General features: G+C 45.2%; 1 protein-coding gene across 3 annotated transcripts in view; it reads left to right on the top strand.

The window, feature by feature from the left end:
• SLC37A3 (solute carrier family 37 member 3) overlaps positions 1–19,781 on the top strand; it is a 43,156-nt gene extending 23,375 nt beyond the window's left edge. For all 3 annotated transcript variants that reach the window (XM_075007341.1, XM_075007324.1, XM_075007335.1), the window contains exons 8-15: positions 1,030–1,114; positions 2,350–2,528; positions 8,811–8,952; positions 10,178–10,279; positions 11,023–11,070; positions 11,846–11,997; positions 14,022–14,087; positions 15,840–19,781. In XM_075007341.1, the coding sequence (XP_074863442.1) occupies positions 1,030–1,114; positions 2,350–2,528; positions 8,811–8,952; positions 10,178–10,279; positions 11,023–11,070; positions 11,846–11,997; positions 14,022–14,087; positions 15,840–15,932 (867 nt within the window). In that variant the 3' untranslated portion in view covers positions 15,933–19,781. The remainder of the gene's footprint in view (positions 1–1,029; positions 1,115–2,349; positions 2,529–8,810; positions 8,953–10,177; positions 10,280–11,022; positions 11,071–11,845; positions 11,998–14,021; positions 14,088–15,839) is intronic.
• The last annotated feature ends 1,469 nt before the right edge of the window (positions 19,782–21,250 follow it).

Raw genomic sequence — 21,250 nt, forward strand, 5'->3', positions numbered from 1 at the left:
ACTACATGTGCAAGAGATGCAGCAAGGACTGTCACTCTCGTGTGGGTCTTCATAGTCACAATAGACGCTGTGAATGAAGTCCTCAATTGAAACTTTAAAGGGCGCGATCCATAGTCTATACAGACTGAAGGAGGCCTACTAAAAGCCAGAGAGCTCTTCTAGACCATGTTTGGAGAAGAGCTCCAAAGTCAAGAACCCTTAACAGAGCACCTGGTGTTGGCAGCCAACTTCTACAAACTGGAGCATATCCACTGATGGCAGCTCTTTGGGATATTTCAGCCTGATGCTTAGGAAGTTCTCTTTTTGCTCTCCCTGCTTCTGCACCTTGCAGAGCAATATTATATAGTTAATAATCTGGGAGCGAGGCAGTATTTGCAGACCAAATACATCTCCAATATTCACTCAAAACTTAAAAGCAACAGACTGAGAAGGGAGACATGTCCATGCCTTCAGCTCAGGTGCTTGAAGGTCCTTTATTGCACAAACTTGAAAAATAGTATAGCAATCACATAACTTACTATTTTAGTTTATTTCCATCTGCCCAGAGGGAGCTAAGCTCCAGCAACATTCATTAGGGTTCACCCTTCTGAGTGGTAGATTCCTGTATTCACTTTTGCTTTCTAACCACACAAAGAGCAGGGAGGTGCCAGCTTTCCCATAACTATAAGGCATAATTGTCCTTGTCAGGCTGCTTTAAAGGGAAAGTGAATAAAATCTAGTATTTTGTGGCTTAGATCCTCCCACACCATAATGTATTTCATTCCAGTGCTCTCCATCCAGCAAGGTTTAAGTCATAGTATTTGCTCCAGAGGGAGGGTCACTGATTTTCTTGGTTTATGGAGATAGAGTAAGCCATAACAGCATAGCCGCTCACAAAACTGAGATGCAAAGAAATTGCACATCTCATTGCATGGAGACCCTGTGTGACTGAAAATGGCTGGGGGGAAAAATAGGGATGAATGTTGAATTTAAAATGACATACCAAAGACCAGTGTGAAAGCTAGTGCTTTTATTCTCTCTCCTCTCTAGTATGCCTTTCTGGTGACTGCATCGGTACAGTTTTCTGGAGGGGTCATTGTCTTCTTTGGACTTTTGACTTCCCCGAAGGAAGTGGGTAAGTAAAAGAGCTTCATGTTGTCTTAAACCTTCATAGGTAAGCAGGTTTACAGCTTGTCCATGTGGTTATTATTGTCCATCACATCAAAAACCCCAATGCCTGCTGCCGTAAGTTCTTGTGTATATCTCTGTAACAACTCCTAGGGCTGGAAGGGACCTCTGGAGGTCATCTAGTCCAGTCCCCTGCCCTCTTGGCAGGACCAAGCACCATCCTTGACATCTATTTGCCCAAATCCCTAAATGGCCTCCTCAAGAATTGAGCTCACAACCCCAGGTTGAGCAGGCCAATGCTCAAACCACTGAGCTATCCCTGTACTTCTAAACTTACCTTGTGGCTCAATAGTGGCTACATGAGTAAACATTTTCCTGGCTTGCTAGATGCAGACATTATTCATTTGGACAGTGTTGAAAAGCAGTCCATCTAGTCTGCAAACCATATTTCTCAGAATGCACCCAGTTCCCAAGTGTCCTTCCTGTGGAAACAAGACGTTTATCAAAGAGTTATTAGATGAATCTGCAAGTGGCTACCATGGGAATAAATTATGTTGAGCAGCAGGTTCATTATCTTTTCCATCCCATGAGGGGAAAGAGTGTATTGGGTTTCCTAGCTGATTCAGAAGTCATGTGTAGGCTCTGGAGGGGACGCAGTCCATATCTGAGAAGGTGGTTGGCAAGGCAGAGTTTCCAGTGTGAGTAGAAAAGAAATCTTCAGGGTGTTGGCAGGAACACGGTAGAGCTTCCCAGTTTGGGGGAGGTTGCAGAGGAGGTAGCCAAAGTGCTGAAACATAGATAAGGATATCCTCCAGGTCAGATAGCTTAGTATAGCTTCTAGCAAATCTGTTGGAATTACTGTGGGTACTCTGTGAGCATCAGTATTCAAATACTGGCCAAGGTGATGTGTGCAAGACCCACACACAGGGAGCCTAACTACCAAATAGGGGGAAATGCACTAATTTGTTGTGTCTTCCAACTAATGGCCAGACACTCAGAACAGACAAAGCCGACGCCAGGATCAGACAGAATACTTGCAAGAGCGCTAGAAGACAAGGGGTAGAAACGGGCGACTCTGCAGAACGCCATCTAGAAGAGTTTCTAAGCCAAAGGAGGATGGAGGTATGGGAGAGAAAGTGGGGTGTCAGAAGGGAGAAATGCTTAAAAGGAGTGAGCTTGGGTGGTGTGGGGAGAGGATGGTGATGTTCTTTTGTTACTAATGTGCGTTCTCCTGTGTTATAGGCTTCCCCGAGCTTGGTGAAGACCAGGAAGGCAGTACGGAAGAAGATGCAAACAGACCCTTAATCAGCAGCAATGAGGGGGATGAAGATCAAAATTACACTATTCAGGCAGCTGATAGAAGCCACCAGCCCAAAGCCATTGGCTTTTTCCAAGCTTGTTGTCTACCAGGTGTTCTACTGGTAAGAACTCAGCATTGTTCTTTGTGGTGATTTCTATTACCACACATGAATGGTGTTAAAAGAACATTAAGGTTGCAAGATCATGCACTCAAAAGTTAGGAAATGCCAGGATTAAGGTCACCCATGCAACCAGAACTGACTGCAGCACGGGTGGGTATGCAGATATGTAAGTGAGGGGGAGACAGGATTAATTAGAATTTGGGGGCTTGAAGAGAAGGTGAGAGTGCTTCACCATCATGAGCAGCCAGCCTGAGGTCCTGCAGTGGGGACTGAAATTACCTTCCCCAGTAACTTTGGGAGAACGAACACACATGGCAGGCAGAGGAGCACAAAATTCAAGACCAATCAAAATCCACACCAGTCTTTATTTTCTTTTCATGAATGAGGGCTCTGAGTCCTACATGTCCAAGTTCTGATGTTGGCAATACTATCCTGATGTGTATTCATTTGTTAATAGCGTGATGCTATTCTTCGCAGGGCACCTGTCACTTGATGCACAGGATGGACAGCACTCTGTTAATGAACAGCTGTTTTATCCTTATTGTTTTATGTGTGGCCCTCAGCCTTATTTACTGCACACTATTTAAACACTGTCAAAACAAAAAGCAGTCAAGTAGTAGTTTATTAAGTAAACTATTTAGCTAGTCTTTAAAGTGCTACATGACTGGTTTTTGTTTTGATAGTGTATAGACTAGCACGGCTCCCTCTCTGTTACTATTTAAACATTGGTGTGAATACAGAATTACGAATTTCCTTTGGGGCTTCCCAGTGTACTCATCCCTACAGTGCCTGAGCACTTCACAAATAGTAAGTGGATGATCCTGACAACTATGTGTGGTGGCAGGGGATTATCCTCCTCTACCAGCTGGGGAGCTCAAGCACAGAGAGAGAGCTCAAAAGTGCCAAATAATTTTGGATACCCAATTCTGGGACCCTGCTGAAGGGCTGATATTTTTTATTTGAGAATGCTTAGTGTTGTGTGTTCAGTGCAGAGACTAAAGTGCAGCTGAGTGGGAGTCACTTCTGCAAATCCAAATCTTGCACTCTTCATGTTGTTTTAACATGGTATGTCGTGTGTAATTTCCTAGTCCTTTAATAAAAGCAAACTGGGGGAAAAAAAAAATCAGGCAGCATCATTGAGATCCCCCTAGGTGGGGAGCAGGAGTGCAACTTTTAGATCCCCTGTACAGTACAGACATTTGCCACTTGAGCTGAGTTACTAGGAGCAATAGTAGGTTTTGCCCTCCTGTGTGGGAACCAGCAGTAGAGGGGACTGAGACACACTTCGCCAGGGGCTTTCACAGTGTTTCCTGCCAGCAGAGGAATGGTGTGGCCCATCTTGGGCTCCTTTTCAGGCTTTGGAGGGGAGTGCTCTAATGAGCGCATCCTTCTGCTCCCTCCATTCCAGCCTGTCCTGGTCTTGCTCTTGTTCCAGTCCCCATCTCCTTCCATACCTGCTCTGTTTTTGTACCCAGCCAGTGCCGGACTCCTTGGCTGAAGCCTCATTTCTCTCTTCTCCCTCCTGCACCAACCTAGTCTCCTTGCCAGCTAAACTCACTGTCGCCTGGTATCACTGTCCATCCTCTCCCCTCCTGCCATGCCCCTCCCCCTACTGTCTTCAAGCATGTCCACCGTTCTTTGACCTTCTTATCGTCTCAGTCTCTAGCTCAGTTTCACCCCTGCAGCCTGGCTGCTTGTCAGATCAGTCTCGCTGTTTTCTCTCCGACCTCACATCTCGGTTCCAATCACCTTGTCCAGTTAGTCCCGTTCTCTGCCCCTCCTCTTAGTGCCTCGTACAGTCTCTGGGTTTTTCTAAACTCATAAGATGACAGTGGCACAACTGCAGTGCTTTTATGTGGCCGTTACCTACACCAACAGGAGACACAGTGCATCTCGCCAAGAGGGCATAGCTTGGTTCACTGAAAAATTCTTTCCTCTTCCTAGTGCTGTATGCACTAGGGATGAGATCATTGTATGTACGTCAGGGGGTAGGGGGCAGACTTTCCACGCCCTTGTGCAGTGTGGCTATGTGGATGTAAAATTCTAGTGGAGATTTGGTTGTGGTGTACCACACCCACGCCCCATCCAGATGGCTCCCGGTCTCCTTCCTCAACCCATCCCAGCCTGTCTTCCACCTCACGTGCTCTGGCTACCTGACACTTTGTCCAGCCAGTACAGTAGGGTCTCATCATTCGCAGGTGCTGTGTTCAGAACCCTCACAAATGTTGATTTTTGCAAATCGGGACTGGGGGAGAGGGTGGCCTTGGAGCCCTGGGAATCGGCAGCCACCAGCGCCTCAGGGAAGCAAGGCCACTCGTGAATAATTGACTGCGAATGTCAAGACCCAACTGTACTCTTGTCCTAGAGGTCTCATCAGTTTCTCTCTCCCTCCTTGTCCTGTTCAACTCCTTCCCTTTTACAGGTCCAGCTCTTGTCCCCTCTCCATTTGAATCGGGCAGCTTCCTCCTCCATGGTGTTTGGTGTCAGCAAGATGGTTATTGAGAACACAAGAGACAGGCTCTCTGCCCTATTCTGGTGCCCAGACCTAAACTGGAGCAGCTGGAAGCTGCAAGTGTGACGAAAGCCTGGCTTAGCCTCTCTAGCTCTGGGCTGTAGCATGCACAGTCCATTCACAGGCAGTAGCTGTGAGGAGATGCAACATGTTCTGTTGCTCTGTGAGGGTGGCGCATGTGTAGTCTGGTAAATGCTAGGAGCTCTGAAGGACTGGGGTGTGCTCATTAGCTCTAACATTGAAAGGCAGGGACGAACGTGGGTTTTTATTTTTCCCCAAAGGCTTATAACTTGGCAGATAGTCACAGGAATAGCAAAAGGCCCATCCCTGACAGCCTCTGGAGAAGCATCAACTCCCTGTTCCAGTTGTGGGGTGCTAGAAATTTTCATAGGGATTATTGGCAAAATGTCGTCTAACTCTAAAAGGATAGTGAGAATAGCCTGGGCATCTGGTAAGCATCCATCTATGGGGCAAATTAGGAAGATAATTGGTTAAGGACTGAATTATTAACCAATTAACCGGGTGGCTCAGAACACCATCTGAAGAAAGCTAAAAGCCAGACAGGAAGAGGAGATGGGGTAAGCTGAAAAGGCTATATACCTCATGGAGCTGGAAGAGACCTCAAGAGGTCATCATGTCTAGTCTCCTGCACTGACAGCAGGACCTATCACTGTCCCTTGTGGACCTTTTTTTTTTTTTTTTTTAAATTAAAAAAATAAAACAAAAACCCAACCTGCCCCAGAATCTTGAAAGTCCCCCTTGAGGATTGAACTCACAACCCTAGTGTTATAAGGCCAATGTGCTAACCAGTGAGCTATCTCAGATTGCTTCAATCTCACTCTCTGCCAAAGGAGGGTGTACGACCCTTGAGCTGTGGTCAAGGGTCAATTGACAGTGTGATTATAGCCCTTTTTGTTGGAGTTGCCACTAGCTCTGTGTGAGGACTGTGTGCAGACAGGAATTCAGGGTGAGGGAATTCACTCAGGAGCTATATGTGTACAGTTTGGTGAAGTGATGACAAAGGGGGAACATAACCCCCTTGAGCTGTGTAAAGAGCACATGGGGAAAGGACTAATAGGGGCGGGGGGGAGCAGATTTCTGCGAGAAATGGGATGGAAGTGATGAAGGACATTAAAAGCTGAAAATTAGGAAAACAGGTTGTGACAGTGGAATAATTCCCCAAGGGAATAGTGGGAACCCTGTAAACTTAGGTTGTCACAGTGCTAACGTACACTGGAGGAACAGTCCTGCATGGGCTGGCTAAAGGACTGGCAGATCAAATTGATCCACAGTCTTTCACAGTCACTTTGTTAGAATCATAGACTCGTAGAACACTAGAACTGGAAGGGACCTTGAGAGGTCAGTGAGGCCAGTTCCCTGCCATCGCAGCAGGGCCAAGCACGGTCTAGACCATCCCTGTTAGGTGTCTGTCTAATCTACTCCTAAAAATCTCCAGCAGTAGAGATTCCACAACCTCCCTAGGTAACTTGTTCCAGTGTTTAACTACCCTGAGAGTTGAAGTTTTTCCTAATGTGTAATGTAAACCTCCCTTGCTGCAGTTTAAGCCCATTGCTCCTTGTCCTATCCTCAGAAGCCAAGGAGAACAATTTTTCTCCTTCCTCCTTGTAACCTTCTTTGTTGCTTGAAAACTGCTGTCATGTTCCCTCTGTCATCTTTTTTCTAAACTAAAGAAGTCCAGTTTTCAGTCTTCCCTCCTAGTTCAAGTTGTCTAGACCATTAATCGTTCTTCTTCTCTGGACCTTCTCCAATTTCTCCACAATTTTTTTTTTAAATGTCGTATGCAGAATTGCACACGATACTCCAGCTGAGGTCTAATCAGCACTGAGTAGAGCGGAAGAATGACTTCTCCTGTCTTGCTCACTACTGAGGCTTTCTGAGCACCTTGGAGTGAAGCTGGAAAGTGAATGTTATCCCCACTTGCATTCAGGGACTAACTTCCACAAGATAATGTACGCTTGCAGTGCAAATCAACTATATTCCTATTCTGGTTATTCACTTTCCCCACAGCTCTCCAGCTGAACAAGTTGCAGTGGCAATGTCTTTGTACTGAGTCTCTAAGTTAGAATTGCTAATCTTTCAAGCAATCTGGTTGACCGTTCTAAAGTGCTTTGTAATAAGCTGTGGGCATGTTACGGTCTAGTTGTGCGCTACCTGTGGGACTTTTGGTAACTCCAGTGGGAATCCTGCATAAGAGGCAAGTAGCATTTGTCTCACAGGGCCTGAAAGCAAGTCTCCACTGTTCAACTTGCTAATCAAATGCCTACTGACAATCTGTGTGTTTGGAGGCATTTGTTTTATATCTGTTGGAATAAAGTCTGGATATTGTATGTGAAACAACAAAGGTTTATTACAACCAGCTGGCGGAGTGATTCTGAATTTGGTTGTTTCAGAATGCACTGACAGGCACCAAGTTATGACTGGTTATATAGAGAGCTGATAGAGGAAAGAACAGAAGCAGAACAATCTGGGAGTTACAAAGAGTTTGTGTGCAGTTTACAGAACATTTTATCTATAAACAACAAGTCCTTTGAAGAGTGCAGTCCTCAACATTGATGTATAAAGTGATATCTCATCTGTAATACACTGATGTGTAGAGCAGTGATGTCTCGTCTGGCATCCTGATGTACTCTTCTCATGGACGTGATCATTCGTGTTATCTCTACAGAATCAAAGCAAGTGGGCAATGCAGGATCAAAGCAGAAGTTAATAAAAGAATCGTGTCACTCGCCCTTTAACTGTAGTCCAATTACCTTCCCCACAGGGTCCCTTCCTGGAATGTGGCTGCCTAGGGACTTATTTACATCAACTAGGATGCCCTCCCCAGATGGCTGGGGTGAGGTGAGGGCTTACCAGACTCCATTTTGGAACAGTGGTTCTTAGCAGATATCATGGCCTACTTCAGAATTTTATCCTGCAATATCATAACATCTTTGCCAATCACTTTATCGCACAGGTTTCTTACCATATTAAAACAGGCAGGTAATTATATACGTGCGGTTTATCCTCTTGGGTTCATTAAAAAGCTATGGCACTTGTTCACTGCTTTATAACTTTGCAGATGTGGCTCCCTTCTACTGTGGCAGTGATGGTCAGCCAAAGGCCTGGCAAAATAAGCCTACTTCACACTTGCCTTGCAAGCTGCTCGACCTGGGCTCTGAGTTGCCAAAGGGGAGGTATTTCTATTGAGAGTGCCCTCCTAAAGGCAAGTTCTGTCACCAGAACCATAGCAAGAGCACCACAGTCAGTCTCTGTTCTAGGAGACATGCTCTCTCAAGCGCACCCAAAGCTTGCGTCTTGAGCTCTGGGATACAAATGCTTGGGGATTATGAGCTATTTGCAGGTGTTTTGTGCACGAAGCAGCATTCTGAACGGCACACAGCGATACAGATAATTTGTGGTGCTCGACACAGCGCACAAACGTTTGAGCCGCTGGCTCAGTTACTGTCACATGGTGAACATTTTCCAATCCAGGAGATATACTGATTGCTTTCTTCTTCAGATGCTTGTACTTCAAGTGAAGCTGCTAGAAGAACTGGCATTTCAGCCCATTGTGTCCAATGAAAAGAACACTTAAAAATAGACATCCTGGTTGATGTTTAGCTTTGGGCTTTCCTGGTCTTGCATTCTCATGTGAAAAGCAAAGCACTTACCATGGAGCTTCAGCTGTGAGCTTATTGGCGGGATGAGGAGGAAGAGAAGTTGCTGTATGTGTTTTTTCTAATACTAGCTGCTCACTGGTTTTGTCTTAGTATTCCCTGGCCTATGCCTGCTTGAAACTAGTGAATTACTCCTTCTTCTTCTGGCTGCCATTCTACCTCAGTAACAACTTTGGATGGAAGGAGGCTGAAGCTGACCAGCTTTCCATTTGGTACGATGTGGGAGGAATCATAGGTGGGTGCAGCAAATAACTTCTTTCTTTCATTGCCCAGCTCCTATATCCCAGAGTGTAACACAAAGGAACCCCATGGGCCCAGGGGGGTCTAAATAGCAGTTTATTGCATGTGCCCAGCACACAAGGATTGGTTACACCCACTGTTGCTCTGGCTGCATTATAAAATCTAGGACACAGTGAGTACCACTAGAACTTGCAGGCTGTTTAAAGGGGTTCTACCCTATTTCTTTACACTATGAGCAGTGAGTTTTTCTCCATTTGCTATGAACTGAGCAGTACTCTGCTCAGACAGACACCTCCTAGGTTACCTGTCTTATTTGCCACCAGAATCCCCGAGCGAGAGAGCAGATGCCTGGAATAGGGGTATGCTCTACCCCAGCAACCATTTTGCTTTAAACAAAGGGCTCAGTTCAGCACTGGGGGTGAGCAGGCAAAACTCCGGTGTCTTCAGTGAAGCCAAGTGTAGGTGGGCCTGTTTATGCTGGTGGTAATATCTGGACCTGGACCTCCCAGCTGTAAAAAGAAAGCCCTTCACTATGGCTAGAGCTCTGTTTTCCCATGTTTTCTGTTTCTGGGCTGGGTAAACAGCCCACTGTGCTTACCTGCAAGACACTCCTGTTCTGGGTCAGCTTTGCTGCCTCTGGCCTTGTTTACATTAGGATTATTTCCTGATTCATTGCCTGCAGTGCAGCTCCACTGGTGATTGCAATGATGGGCAAGCCATGTAGATAATGTGATGACAGCTGAGCATTGTAGCCATTGTGATGTCTGGATCTACTCTGAGCAAGGTTAGACAACAAAGTGTAAAGCGCCAGTCGGGTGTCTAGTGTCATTTCTGCTCTGTGCTCCTGCCACTAGAGCAGAGCCATTAATAGGAGCAGTAGGAAACTGTAGGAGACGGCCAGGATGTGTTACATTGCACTGATCTGAGCTGAGACTGCAGGAATGGGGTGTGGGGAAGGCACAAACAGCCAGCACTCTAGGTGATTACGTGCAGAGGGAGTAAGAGGTAATAATCAATGGAAACGCTACATTCCTTGCTGTTATGTCTTTAGTACCCTGATTTGCTACTGCCTTGTCTGTGTTCCAGGCAGTGAGAGTTGTGTCCACATTAAGTAGAAGTGCCAGAAATGGAGAAAATGAACAAAATTCAGCAAGTGTAGCAGTGTGCATGGCCCTTATTTTAATTAAAGGGGCATGATGAGCTTTTGTTTTATTTTGCAGGTGGGACAATCCAAGGCTTGATTTCTGATATGCTACAGAAGCGAGCTCCAGTGCTAGTGATTAGCTTGCTTTTAGCAATAGGGTCTCTCTTTGGATACAGTCGTGAGTATATTTTTGCATTACAGTGGGCATGCGGGGGACAACATTTTTAGAACTAGATGTACGTTTTCCAGCCTTCTTGCCTGGAATCTTTTTCCTGGTTCAGGGTATTGCCCTTCACAGTATCTTTCTGAACCAGTCACGCTCTGCAAGGTTGTATTGTACCAAGAGATCATTCAACTTTATTCAGATTCTGGTTAACAATGGGGAAAGATGTGGGTTGAGTGCTTGGGTTTCTTTGTGTCAGCCAGGAAGCTGGCACTTGGAGCTGCTATATTGGCTACATTTTCTGGCAGAACAACTTGTCACGTATGACCTGCAAAGCTGCAAACCTCTTCAAAGAGGAAAAAGTGGTGTGGGGGCTATCAATGAGTTGCTCCAGGAAAGTACAAGAAGTCAGGCTCTTAGACTTCATACCATTTAGAGAAGTATCTAGCATAAGGCAACCAGTGGGATTTGGAAACAGTTTCTTAGAATACATCTGAGCTCAGCAAAACACTGGACTTGGGAACCACCATAAGGGTGAAGATATCACATGTCCATGTATGTGCTCTGGCTGCACCAAGGTTGTCCTTTAGCTGGGTGACCTTGGGCAGGTTGTCTCAGCCTCCCCATCTGTAGAATGCAGGGTGATCAGCTTTACCTGCTTTGTCGAGTGCTTTGATATTGAGGGGTGAAAAACTCAACGTAACACCAGGTATCATTATGATTTTGTTAACGCTTCTGTTTTTTCTGTCCCCTGGCAGGTTCTCCAAACAACAAACTCATCAACGCATTCATCATGGCCATTACAGGTATGTCATGTATAAAAACCACTTTCACACCAATTCCTGTGTAGACAGAAAAGAAGCAATACTGCTGTAAAACCTTGTGGATGTACTCAGGTGTGCTGCCTTCTCACTTAAATGCTGTGGCTGCAAGAAGAAAGTCCGTGAAGGTCCTAGTCTATTTTTAATTTAGAACTCTGCTTTAAGAAGCTTTCCTGAATGGGGGTGTGTGTGTGTGTGGAATAGGGCATTATGCTGTGGAGTAGAATACCTCAGTTAAGAAGCTTTCCTGAACAGAGGGGTGGGTGGGTGGGGGTGTGTGTGTTTAAAAAAAAAAAAAAAATAGGGAATTATGCTGTGGACTAGAATACCTCAGAAGGCAAGTGTCTCTTGCATTCTTTGTACTACAAGAAGCTGTATGCTTCCTCTGATACCAGAGGTACATATCTGGGAGCTTCTCTTGCAGCACTCCATGATGTGGACTCTATATTGGCCAGCATGAGCGAAAGTCCTTGGTTTCATACACCCATATTTTACAGGTTTCTGTGAATTTCCTCCCATAGAGGCACAGAGAAGCACCTCACAACCTGACATCTATTGCTATAAGGGAGAGCTAACCCCTCTGAGAGCAAAGCATTCTGCACCCTGCTGCGATCCCTTCCCACAACTGAGACTTCCAGTGTATCCCCAGCCCTTACCATCTGGATGGCAGAAACTCCCTGTCTTGTAAAATTCCTGGGTTGGGCCAAAGACAGCCTCCTTGCTGTGCTGTCACTGGAAGATGGTCTTTTGGTGCTTTCAGGATTTTTCATTGGAGGCCCATCTAACATGATCAGCTCTGCAATTTCTGCTGACCTGGGATGTCAAGAATCACTCAGAGGGAACAGTGAAGCTCTGGCAACAGTTACAGGAATTGTGGATGGAACTGGGAGCATTGGAGCTGCAGTGGGCCAGGTGAGATTGCCAAAGAGAAGCTGGGCAATTAGGGGTGTGCCTTTAAAGTTATACCAGGGAGTGACTTGTGGGGCTGGTAGGTGCAGTGAGATTTAAAGAGGCAGTGATAGCTCATGTTTGATTCCAAATCTAGGTTTGCTTGTTTTTTGTATACCAAATGTTCCCATTCTTGTGTTTTAGTTCCCAGTGGAAACTTTTAACAAATAAGTCTTCTCTGCAGAGTTTATAAGGCAAACATTTTGGCACCAAGCTTTGAGAATGGAATGGTGTTTAGACACATCTGTAACCTGAGCTGTTGAGAAGTGGAGAAAAAGTGCAAACTCCGTGGACGGTGAAAATAAAATGTTTAAAATCCTAATCTCAGGTGCTGTTAGCAACTCAGGAAGAAATGTACTATAGTCTGTCTCCCCTCCCCCCAGATAAATGTCCCCTTTGCATAGAACATTTATAACACCTTTATGTTAGACTTGTTTGAGTGAGATTCTCTTTATCTAGCAACAAGCAGTCATGTAGCACCTTTAGAGACCAACAGATTTATTAGGCCATGAACTTTAGTGGGTCTTACTGACAAAAGCTCATGACTAAATAAATCTTTGTCTCTAAAGTTGTTAGTCTGTAGCTTCACAAATAACACAGCTACCCCCTGAGACCCTCTATCTAGGGTAGGTGTCACACCTTGAAAGCAAGTGATGCCAGTCTTTCATGTTGTGTGCCACAATAGGAACTGACTATGGATTGTTACAGAAACTGAGGGCATTGGCAATCACAACATACTTGTTATGCACCTACAGAATTCACGCACATGAAAGAACAGTGGTGATTTATTGGGTTGGGCAGGGCCATTAGAGTTCCTGTGATGTAACTGGCCCCATGCAGCTAGTGAGAGTGTAACATCACAAAACACCAAGGAGTATATTGGCATGTAGTTCATGCCCCCATTTCCCAGAGGGAATTAGGGTTCATAATTGGCACTTGTGGGACTATTCTTGTCACTATCCGCAGTGCTGATAACAGGCAGAAAAGAACGTGTTAACTACTGACTGAAGTGGTTTTCCCAGGTAAATGAAATGTTCCTTCTTTCTCTCTGAGATTCTGTCTTAGTTTTCCACATTTTACAGGATGCTGACACCCAGGGTCACCTTTTCAAATCTCATTTGGAAACAAATTGCCCAGTGTGCCATGCTTTCTGTATCTTCCCATTTCCACACACATGCCCGCTTCCTAAGGCGAGCACCATGGAGAGCAGGTCTCCTTCTGAAAAGTTCTGTCTGCCATGGCTTCCATGCCTAGACTTGCAGTCATCTCAGTGATGATGCCTGCAGTGTCACTCCAGGTGGGGGAGTAATTAGCAGAATCATCAAGTGTGCCTCCAAGCTGACAGTCCCATTTTTGTGCCAACGTGGGGAGTAATAGAGCGGTATAGAAGCCCCTCAAACAGAGTTGTATTCAACTACTGCATAGAAGGGATGGACTACATCTTTACTTGAGGATTGCATGGCCCTGTGGAACTCAGGAGGTAAATCACTGTGGAAGCCGGAGCATCTTGCCTACATAGCAGGGTGGTAGTAGGGTTAACTAAAGCTTGTATGTAGCTGCTGAAAATGGTCGTTTCGAAGCTGTACATCTTTACAGGATGCTCAGCTTTTCTGAGAGTATGTACAGTCACTTACATAACTGTATGTTCTATGCAATGAAATCCTTTGTTCAGTCTAGTCAAATTGTCACCCACAGAAGCTGTAATTAGTTGTGTTCCTCATTGCACATAGAGGTGCCAGCCTGAAGCTTGATAGGTAACTATTTCACCTGTCTTGTGTGAGGTTTGTATAGAAGGATTAAGGCAGCAAGTCTCCTATTAAACAAGACAAAACAGCTAGATACTGAAAGGGAGGATTTTTTCCAACCCTCCCTTTCATTAAATGCCTATTGACTCGGGGAGAGGCACGGGGAAGGGTGACTCCAGAAACCTAGCTCTCACTGTTTTGCAAGTGTTAAGGATCTAAATATCCTGTTTTGTTTCTTTTCAGTATCTAGTGTCTTTGATCCAGGACAATCTGGGATGGATGTGGGTTTTCTATTTCTTCATTCTTATGGTAAGAAGAGATCTTTTCTTCATTAGCTTTTTTCCTACCCATGGTGATTGTGCAACTGAAAAGATTTTCTGGACTCTAGAATAAATAATGATACAGCTTTTTGCTTTTTAAGTAATAACTTTCACAACTTAACCTGCTTCTGCAGCAGCCATTAATTACAATGTAATTAATAACAATTAATTACAGAGCTAGTGTAAGGCTGGAGCACAACAGGAAGTGAGCTAAATCAGCCATGGTCGTATCAGTTTGTCCCACCAATCAAAACATGGATGTTGAATTATTATTGCCGAATAAACAAGGACAGTTTGGTAGACAGCTAATTTTTTTTCTCCTAAAGCTGGTGTCATAAATGATTTTTAATAAATGAAGCATTTGACATTGTCTCCTTAAATATTCTTGTCTGACATGCAACATTAATTTTGGTTGAATTTCATCTAATTTAATACCGTAACCCCCTTTGACTTACATGGGGGTGGGTCGCCTTTCTGCAACTCCCATGTAATTCGAAGTTTCATGCAAGTTGAGGGGAGACTGGCACCCAGCTGCAACCTGGTTCCCTGCTCCCCTAGGCTTGCAGGAGCTGCGAAACTGAGCAGCACAGCAGGTCTGGTCAGTTTCCTGGCTCCCAGAGTGGGGGGCTGCTGGTAACCAGGAGACAGCTTGGTTTGCCCTCTCCCAGCTGCTTGTGGGACCTGGGAAGCTGCCTAGTTGGTCAGTTTCCTGGCTCCCAGAGTGGCGGGCTGCTGGTAACCAGGAGACAGCTTGGCTTCCCCTCTCCCAGCTGCTTTGGGACCTGGGAAGCTGCCTAGTTGGTCAGTTTCCTGGGTCCCACAAGCAGCAGGGAGCTGAGAACCAGGCAGCAGCCTGGCTCCTCCCCTCCGTGTGCAGAGAGGGGAAACTGAGCAGGGCAGCAGCCTTGGTTAGTTTCCTGGCTCCAGCCAGTGGAGGGGAGCCAGGAACCAGGGGCAGCCTGGCTCCCAGTTCCCTTTCACTTCTTGGAGCCAGGAAACTAACCAGCCTGGATCAGTTCCCCTCTCTGCACACAGAGGGGAGCTGGGAGCCAGGCTGCTGCCTGGTTCCCAGCTCCCTGCTGCTTGTGGGACCCAGGAAACTGTTCTTGTTTAGGGACGGCAGTTGTGTTAACCCAAGACACAAGCAACTTGTTTGCAGGTATCTTGAGGGTTTATTGTAGTTCTTCCTCCTCCAACTCCACTGCGCACAGATGCAGTGTCACCTGCCTCCCAGTGTTTCCAAGATGCTGATGTTAAACTGCTAGTTTGTGTAGCCCTTTTTTTTCGGGTTGGTCAGATGTTGTGGGGCAAAATGGAAGTACTTATAGGGCTGGCTTAGAATTGTGGTAGTTCAGTGCCTCTGCCTAGCAAATAGGAGTCATACACTGAGCTGCTCAGCTTGGGAATGGCTGGGAGTGTTGCCTACCCCACCAGCTTGTCCCTTATGCCTAGGGTTGGTCACAATACCTTGTGTTACTGCTTGATTCCTTTCTGAACCGTTTTGATAGGCACCAGGGAGAGTCAAGGCTCAAAGTCACTAGGCAGTGGGAAGAACCTTAGCTTATTGAGAAACTTTTCTGAGCATTGAAAACCTTCTTCCATCCTGTGAACTGATGGGCTAACTTGACTTTCCTGTTTTTGCTTCCAGGTTTTCATGCTTAAAAATACCTCTAAAATGTCCTTGGTGGGTAGAGGTGGTAGCATGTGCAGGTACTAATTGTCCTTCATGCTCTTTCCACAGACAAGTTCAACAATCCTTTTCATCTCACCCCTACTAGTGAGGGAAATTCGATTGCTCCTGCATGAGAGACGCTTGCGCACGCTGACGGGGTGACTGCTGCTTCCCTTCAGAGGGACTGGCCAAGGAAAATCAATAAGTGGGAGACAAATCAGAATTCTGGGAGTCTTAAATTTTTCTTTTCTCGCCCTCCTTCCTCTTCAACTTTGAACTAATTCAGAATGGCCCAGAAGGCTTTCCTGAACAGCCTTTGAGAACTTGCTCTTGGAATACCAAATACCTGAATGGATTGAAGCCATCTGCAACATGGAGCAACTGTTCCAAGAGAGGGGAATTTAATCACCTTGGCTGTAGGCCTCCTAGAGCCTTCTAGTTCAAATGTTCTCTTCCCTCCTGGTTTGTGGTCCCATTGCCATAACCTTCACTGATTTATTTCTGGGTGTCCTGGCAAGTGTCAGATATTTAAAAGTGAAGATGAAGAGTCATTTTCAAAGTGAATGGTGAGAGCCCTTTAGATTGAGGAAACTGTACTGCCCACATGATGAATATTCTGAAGTTCTTTGTTTCTTTGCTTTAGAAAAATGGGCAGAAAGTTTCTTTGGAAGTAGATGCTTTTCTGCTGTCCAGATGTCCTGAAAATACCTTTTCCTTTATCTATACACAGGCTAATCTCTACTATCCTTGTTTAATAACCCTCCCATGTACAGATAAGTTCTCCATCACAAGGTAACTCCCGCTTGATTTATTTATTATGATTCTTTGAAACCCTCGGTAACCCTACAATTTTTGAATAATTAAGTAGCTAAATATTCTAAAATAGGGAGATAATCATCTTTGAACACTAACTTTTTAAGGAGTGCGGTAAACTTTATAGATCTAACAAAGGCCACTTAAATGGCTTTGAGGACTAGGACTGAGAGACAGGTTCGTTCACCAGTTGGCTTTCAGGTCAGTTGTGACCCAGAGTTGTTTGGGTGACACTTCTGAAAGAAGCTGGTGTCATCAGTCCTGTTCACTTTGGACAATTGTCCATTTTTTCCTTCCTTAGCAGAGCAGCAGGACTGAATGACGTGACTCTGAACTATTCCACTGCCCTTATATGTGATGCTTCTGGGTTAGGATTGATGCACATTAGTAGGACAGTGGGACAAAACTGACACTGCCGTGGCCCATCCTTTACTGACGTGGTGGATATACGGGAGACTCCAGGCCCCAGCGCTGTCAGTCTGATAACCCGTAAGAAAAATAGATGTAAGCTAGCTACAAAAGCATGTCATTCTGTTCTGTGCTTAGCGCTGACGTAGCTGAACATCATCACTCTTTGCGTTAAGCAATGTGACTAACCGCTCACACATTTGCTAATTGAAATGATCTGAGTTACTTTACAAGGTCTCAGCTGCTTTTTGTATGTATTCTTGTCTGTTGCCTCAGATGACTCTTGTTCTATTCACATACAGCCTTTTTTAACCAAGAAGATTTCTGATCAAATATTCAATCCAACTAATTACTGCCTGGATGGAAAGATTCTTAGGTAGCTGAGAATTTGGAAAAAAAGGGACTTTTTTCAAATAGAAAAATTGCTTTTTTTAAACTTAGTGTACAGTGATTTTTTTTTAAATCTCTGAATGTGAATGTTTAATTGTGATTTAATGTGGAACGTTGTTAGTGCCTTATTGTATTGAATTGCTTGCTGATCCTTCAGTGCCAGCTGTTTTTCACAGCTTTGCTTACTGGGGAAAACGTGGTTGCTCCATTTCTACAATAGTTTCAGAAAGCCTCTCTTATTCTTTCCTGCTTTTTAGATCCATTCTTCTGCTTTTAGTTAACCTTCAGACAGTTCAGCGGAATTAATCCATATAAGGGGCCTGTGTTCGTATCTCTTCATCCCAACTTTATTCCAGTTTTTGCCATTTTAATTCAGGATGATCTTGTGCCTTCGGTTCATTGGGGCACTTAGCTTAGTGTTCAGAACCCAATTCAGTCCTTAGGCCATTTCCATATGGAAGCAAGCCCCTTAATGTTCACATCTGAAATGGGTGGTGCCATTTGCCTATTCTGTTGTCCGTGTGTCTGAATGGAGGTTTTGGATTCCAGTCTTTTTGGCTGCCTGAGGTGCCAAGTAAGGTCTGACAGACGTGAACATTGCAGTGTTCGGTGCAAACCACTTCACTTCGTGTCATTCTGGCTGCAAACTCCATCTGTGCACTCAGCTGCAGAGCATGTGCAACTGTTCAGAGGGCATTTTGAAGCATGGCATAGTTATTGTTAATACTTGATTGGCTGTGCATACTTTCCCAACTCCAAGTCAAAATATATTTATTTTTGCACTAGACCCTTTGGCTGGTGTATTTCCTCAAGCAATGGCAATGAGAAATGTTTTGATTCTGATCATGTCAAGTCAGTGTGAATAAATTTGTTTTTTGGGAATCTGACATGGAATTTGTTTTGTGTGCTTTATTCCAGCCCCTTCTAAATCATAGTTTGCCCCACAGAATTCTTCCCCTTTCAGTATGTAGTTCCCAGCTACAGGTGTAATGGTGGTCTTGCTGTTGTTTTCCTAGTAAGTAGTTTTGAAGATCCTGGCCTGCAGTGTGTGCCTGTTTTCTCATTCATGTTCTCATGCCTTTACTCTTGCTAGCACTTAAAACCAAACCCCTCTCCCAACCAGAAAGAGGCTGCATGTTGCTGCTTGTCAATTTGGCACACTTCCTAGTCAATTTCGTAAGATGCTGTGTGAGACTCCACGCCAGAGGCACTGAGAACAGTGTGAACGACGGCCTCTGATAAAGAAGCCAAACACACCTGCTTCCCCCCAACCCCATGTAGAAGTCACAGCTACTCATTCCCTATTAAACACAGCATGCTTGCTATCTGGGCTAGGCTCCCTCTGTGCTCAAGCCTGAACTCATCCTGGCTCCTGCCTTTAGATGGACCCAGTTGGGAGCTTTTAAATTGTTCTGTTTTTAGCATATCATAAAAGCATATTTGGGTGAGACATTGGCTTTCTTGAGACCGTTAAAGATCATGGTCATAGGCCTGGCCCCTCATGACACACAAAGCTGTTTGGCAGTAATTTTTCTGAGAAGTTGTGGTGATCTCATTTCTCACCCAGACTCCCTGTTTCTGTAAATGGCTAAGAGCAGAATGCACTAGCCTGTACAGATGCTTGCTTTCGCTTTAGTGGTTATTTGTACAAGATAATGCAAAGCAAACTCAATCCTCTATCCTCTCACCATTATGACTATAAGAACACCTGTGCGGAGTGAGACCAAAGGTCCATCTAGCCTAGTATCTTGTTTTCTGGTAATGCGAAAGTCAGGTGCCCCAGAGGGAATGAACAGAATAAGTTCAATTGATTAACAGTTCTGCCCCGTCCTTCACCTGTAACTCATCTCCAGCTTCCGGCAAGCAAGAGGCTAGGGACACTATCCCAGTACATCTTAGTAGTAGATATTGATGGACCACTCTGCCATGAATTTATCTGGTTCTTTTTTGAATACTCACAACATCCTCTGACCAAGAATCCTACAGGTTGACTGTGTTGTGTGAAGAAATATTTCCTTTTGTGTCAAACTTGCTGCCTATCAGTTTCATTTGGTAATCCCTGGTTCTTGTGTTATGAGAAGGAGTAAATAGCCCTTCCTTATCTACTTTCTCCACAGCAGTAATGACTTCATAGACCTCAGTCGTATCCCCCTTAGACACCTTTTCCTAGCTGAAAAGTCCCAGTCCTATTTGTTTCCTCTCATAGAAAAGCTGGTCCATACCCCTAATCAATTCTGTTGACCTTTTTTGACTTTTCCAATTCTGATACTGTTGATCCTCCCAGAATTCAGCTACCTGGGGAAATAGCCTGTCAGACTATGGATTATTCTGTGGACCACAGGTGTTCACGTATACTTCTTGTTTTGAACATGAAAATAAAAACACTTTGTGAAGCACTGACTTTTTTCACATGTAACTGATAATACATATGGGGCCTGTGAGGGAGGTGGGCCACAGGAGTACTCTGAGGATGGGGATGCAGCCTCTCGGAGAGGGAAGTGCAGGAACGCATGGGGAGTGGGGATGTGGGGTCTGGGAGGAGGGGTGCATGAGTGGGTTGGGGTGCAGGGAATGGTGATAGGAGCAGGGCACCAGGTAAGTGCCTTAAGGGCGCACATGGCTCCATGCCCCCTGCTGATCCCAGGCACTGGCTCCCACCCCTATGGGAGCAGCAAGGGCAAAGCCTGTAGAGAAGCCCTTTGCTACACAGCTCTTCCCACTGCCTGTGGGGAGAGGGAGTGGCAGCCTGCCGAGCTGCTTTCTCCCCTCTGCCAGTGTCTGAACCATGGGTGCTCCCAGATCCGGGACACCCAGATTATGGAATTTCAAAGGTACATCTCTTTGAGATGGGGCAACCACATCTGCATGCAGTAATCAAGATGTGGAGGTAGTGTGGATCTACGTAGAGGCAAGAAGATATTCTCTCATTCTTGATCCTTCTTACTTATTCCCAACATCCTCTTTGCTTTTTTTGGTGGCAGCTAGTGGACTCTGTTTTGTCCTTCTAATATATTTCAAACTATTACATAGAGAAGGAGGGCTTCTGTCACAGATCACTTTAGCAGGACTCTTGCATAGTCAACCTTCTTAGGAAAAGGCTGGTTTTTGAGTAATCTGAATGGTAATGAAGTTCACTTGACAAACAAGTAGCTGATCCTGTGTGGCAACTTCTGCATTCAGAGCCTGGAATTCCTTGGTGTGCCCTCCTTGATCATCCATCTATCCAAACAGGACCACCCAGATTCCCAGCCCATGTGGAGTTAGACCAGATGCCTCCATTTCATAGAGACAGTCCCAATACTCGAGCTTTGTCTTTGAGCAGTAGACTACGAGGTGCTTCTCATCCTATATAGATTCATCCTTGCAGACATTTAAGTGGCCCTCAGATCTGGAGCGTATAAATCCTCTGCCACCTAATAACAGGATTATTCAGGCATAATGTTAAAAACTCCTTGCTTGAGGTCTGAGGCAAGATGGGCTCTAATGCTCTGGGTTCTCAGGTTCCAGATGCACCTGGAAGAAGTCCTGTTCCCCATTTTTGTCTCCAGTGGCACAGGTTCACAGGCTTTTTCAGTCTGGCAAGTGGGACAGCTTTTCCAAACTAGCTTCCTGCTATCGCTTACCTCAAGTGCATGTATGAGGGGAGCATTGTGTCGTCTTAAAGCTTGATGCTTATATGCAGCTAGTAACAGTTACAGAAGTTCTTACCCACGTTTGCTGCTGTAAGGAAAGAGGTTCAGCAAGCGGATGGAGGTTTGGGGATGTAATGCGCGCCGGGGTTGCTGATTTCTCTGATCTTTACTCTTCCATCAAAGCATTCCAATATGTTGGCTTGAAACTGGGCTTGTCTCCTGCTGTCCATCTCCCCT

The sequence above is a fragment of the Carettochelys insculpta genome, chromosome 1 (assembly GCF_033958435.1).
Source record: "Carettochelys insculpta isolate YL-2023 chromosome 1, ASM3395843v1, whole genome shotgun sequence".
Lineage (NCBI taxonomy): Eukaryota > Metazoa > Chordata > Testudines > Carettochelyidae > Carettochelys > Carettochelys insculpta.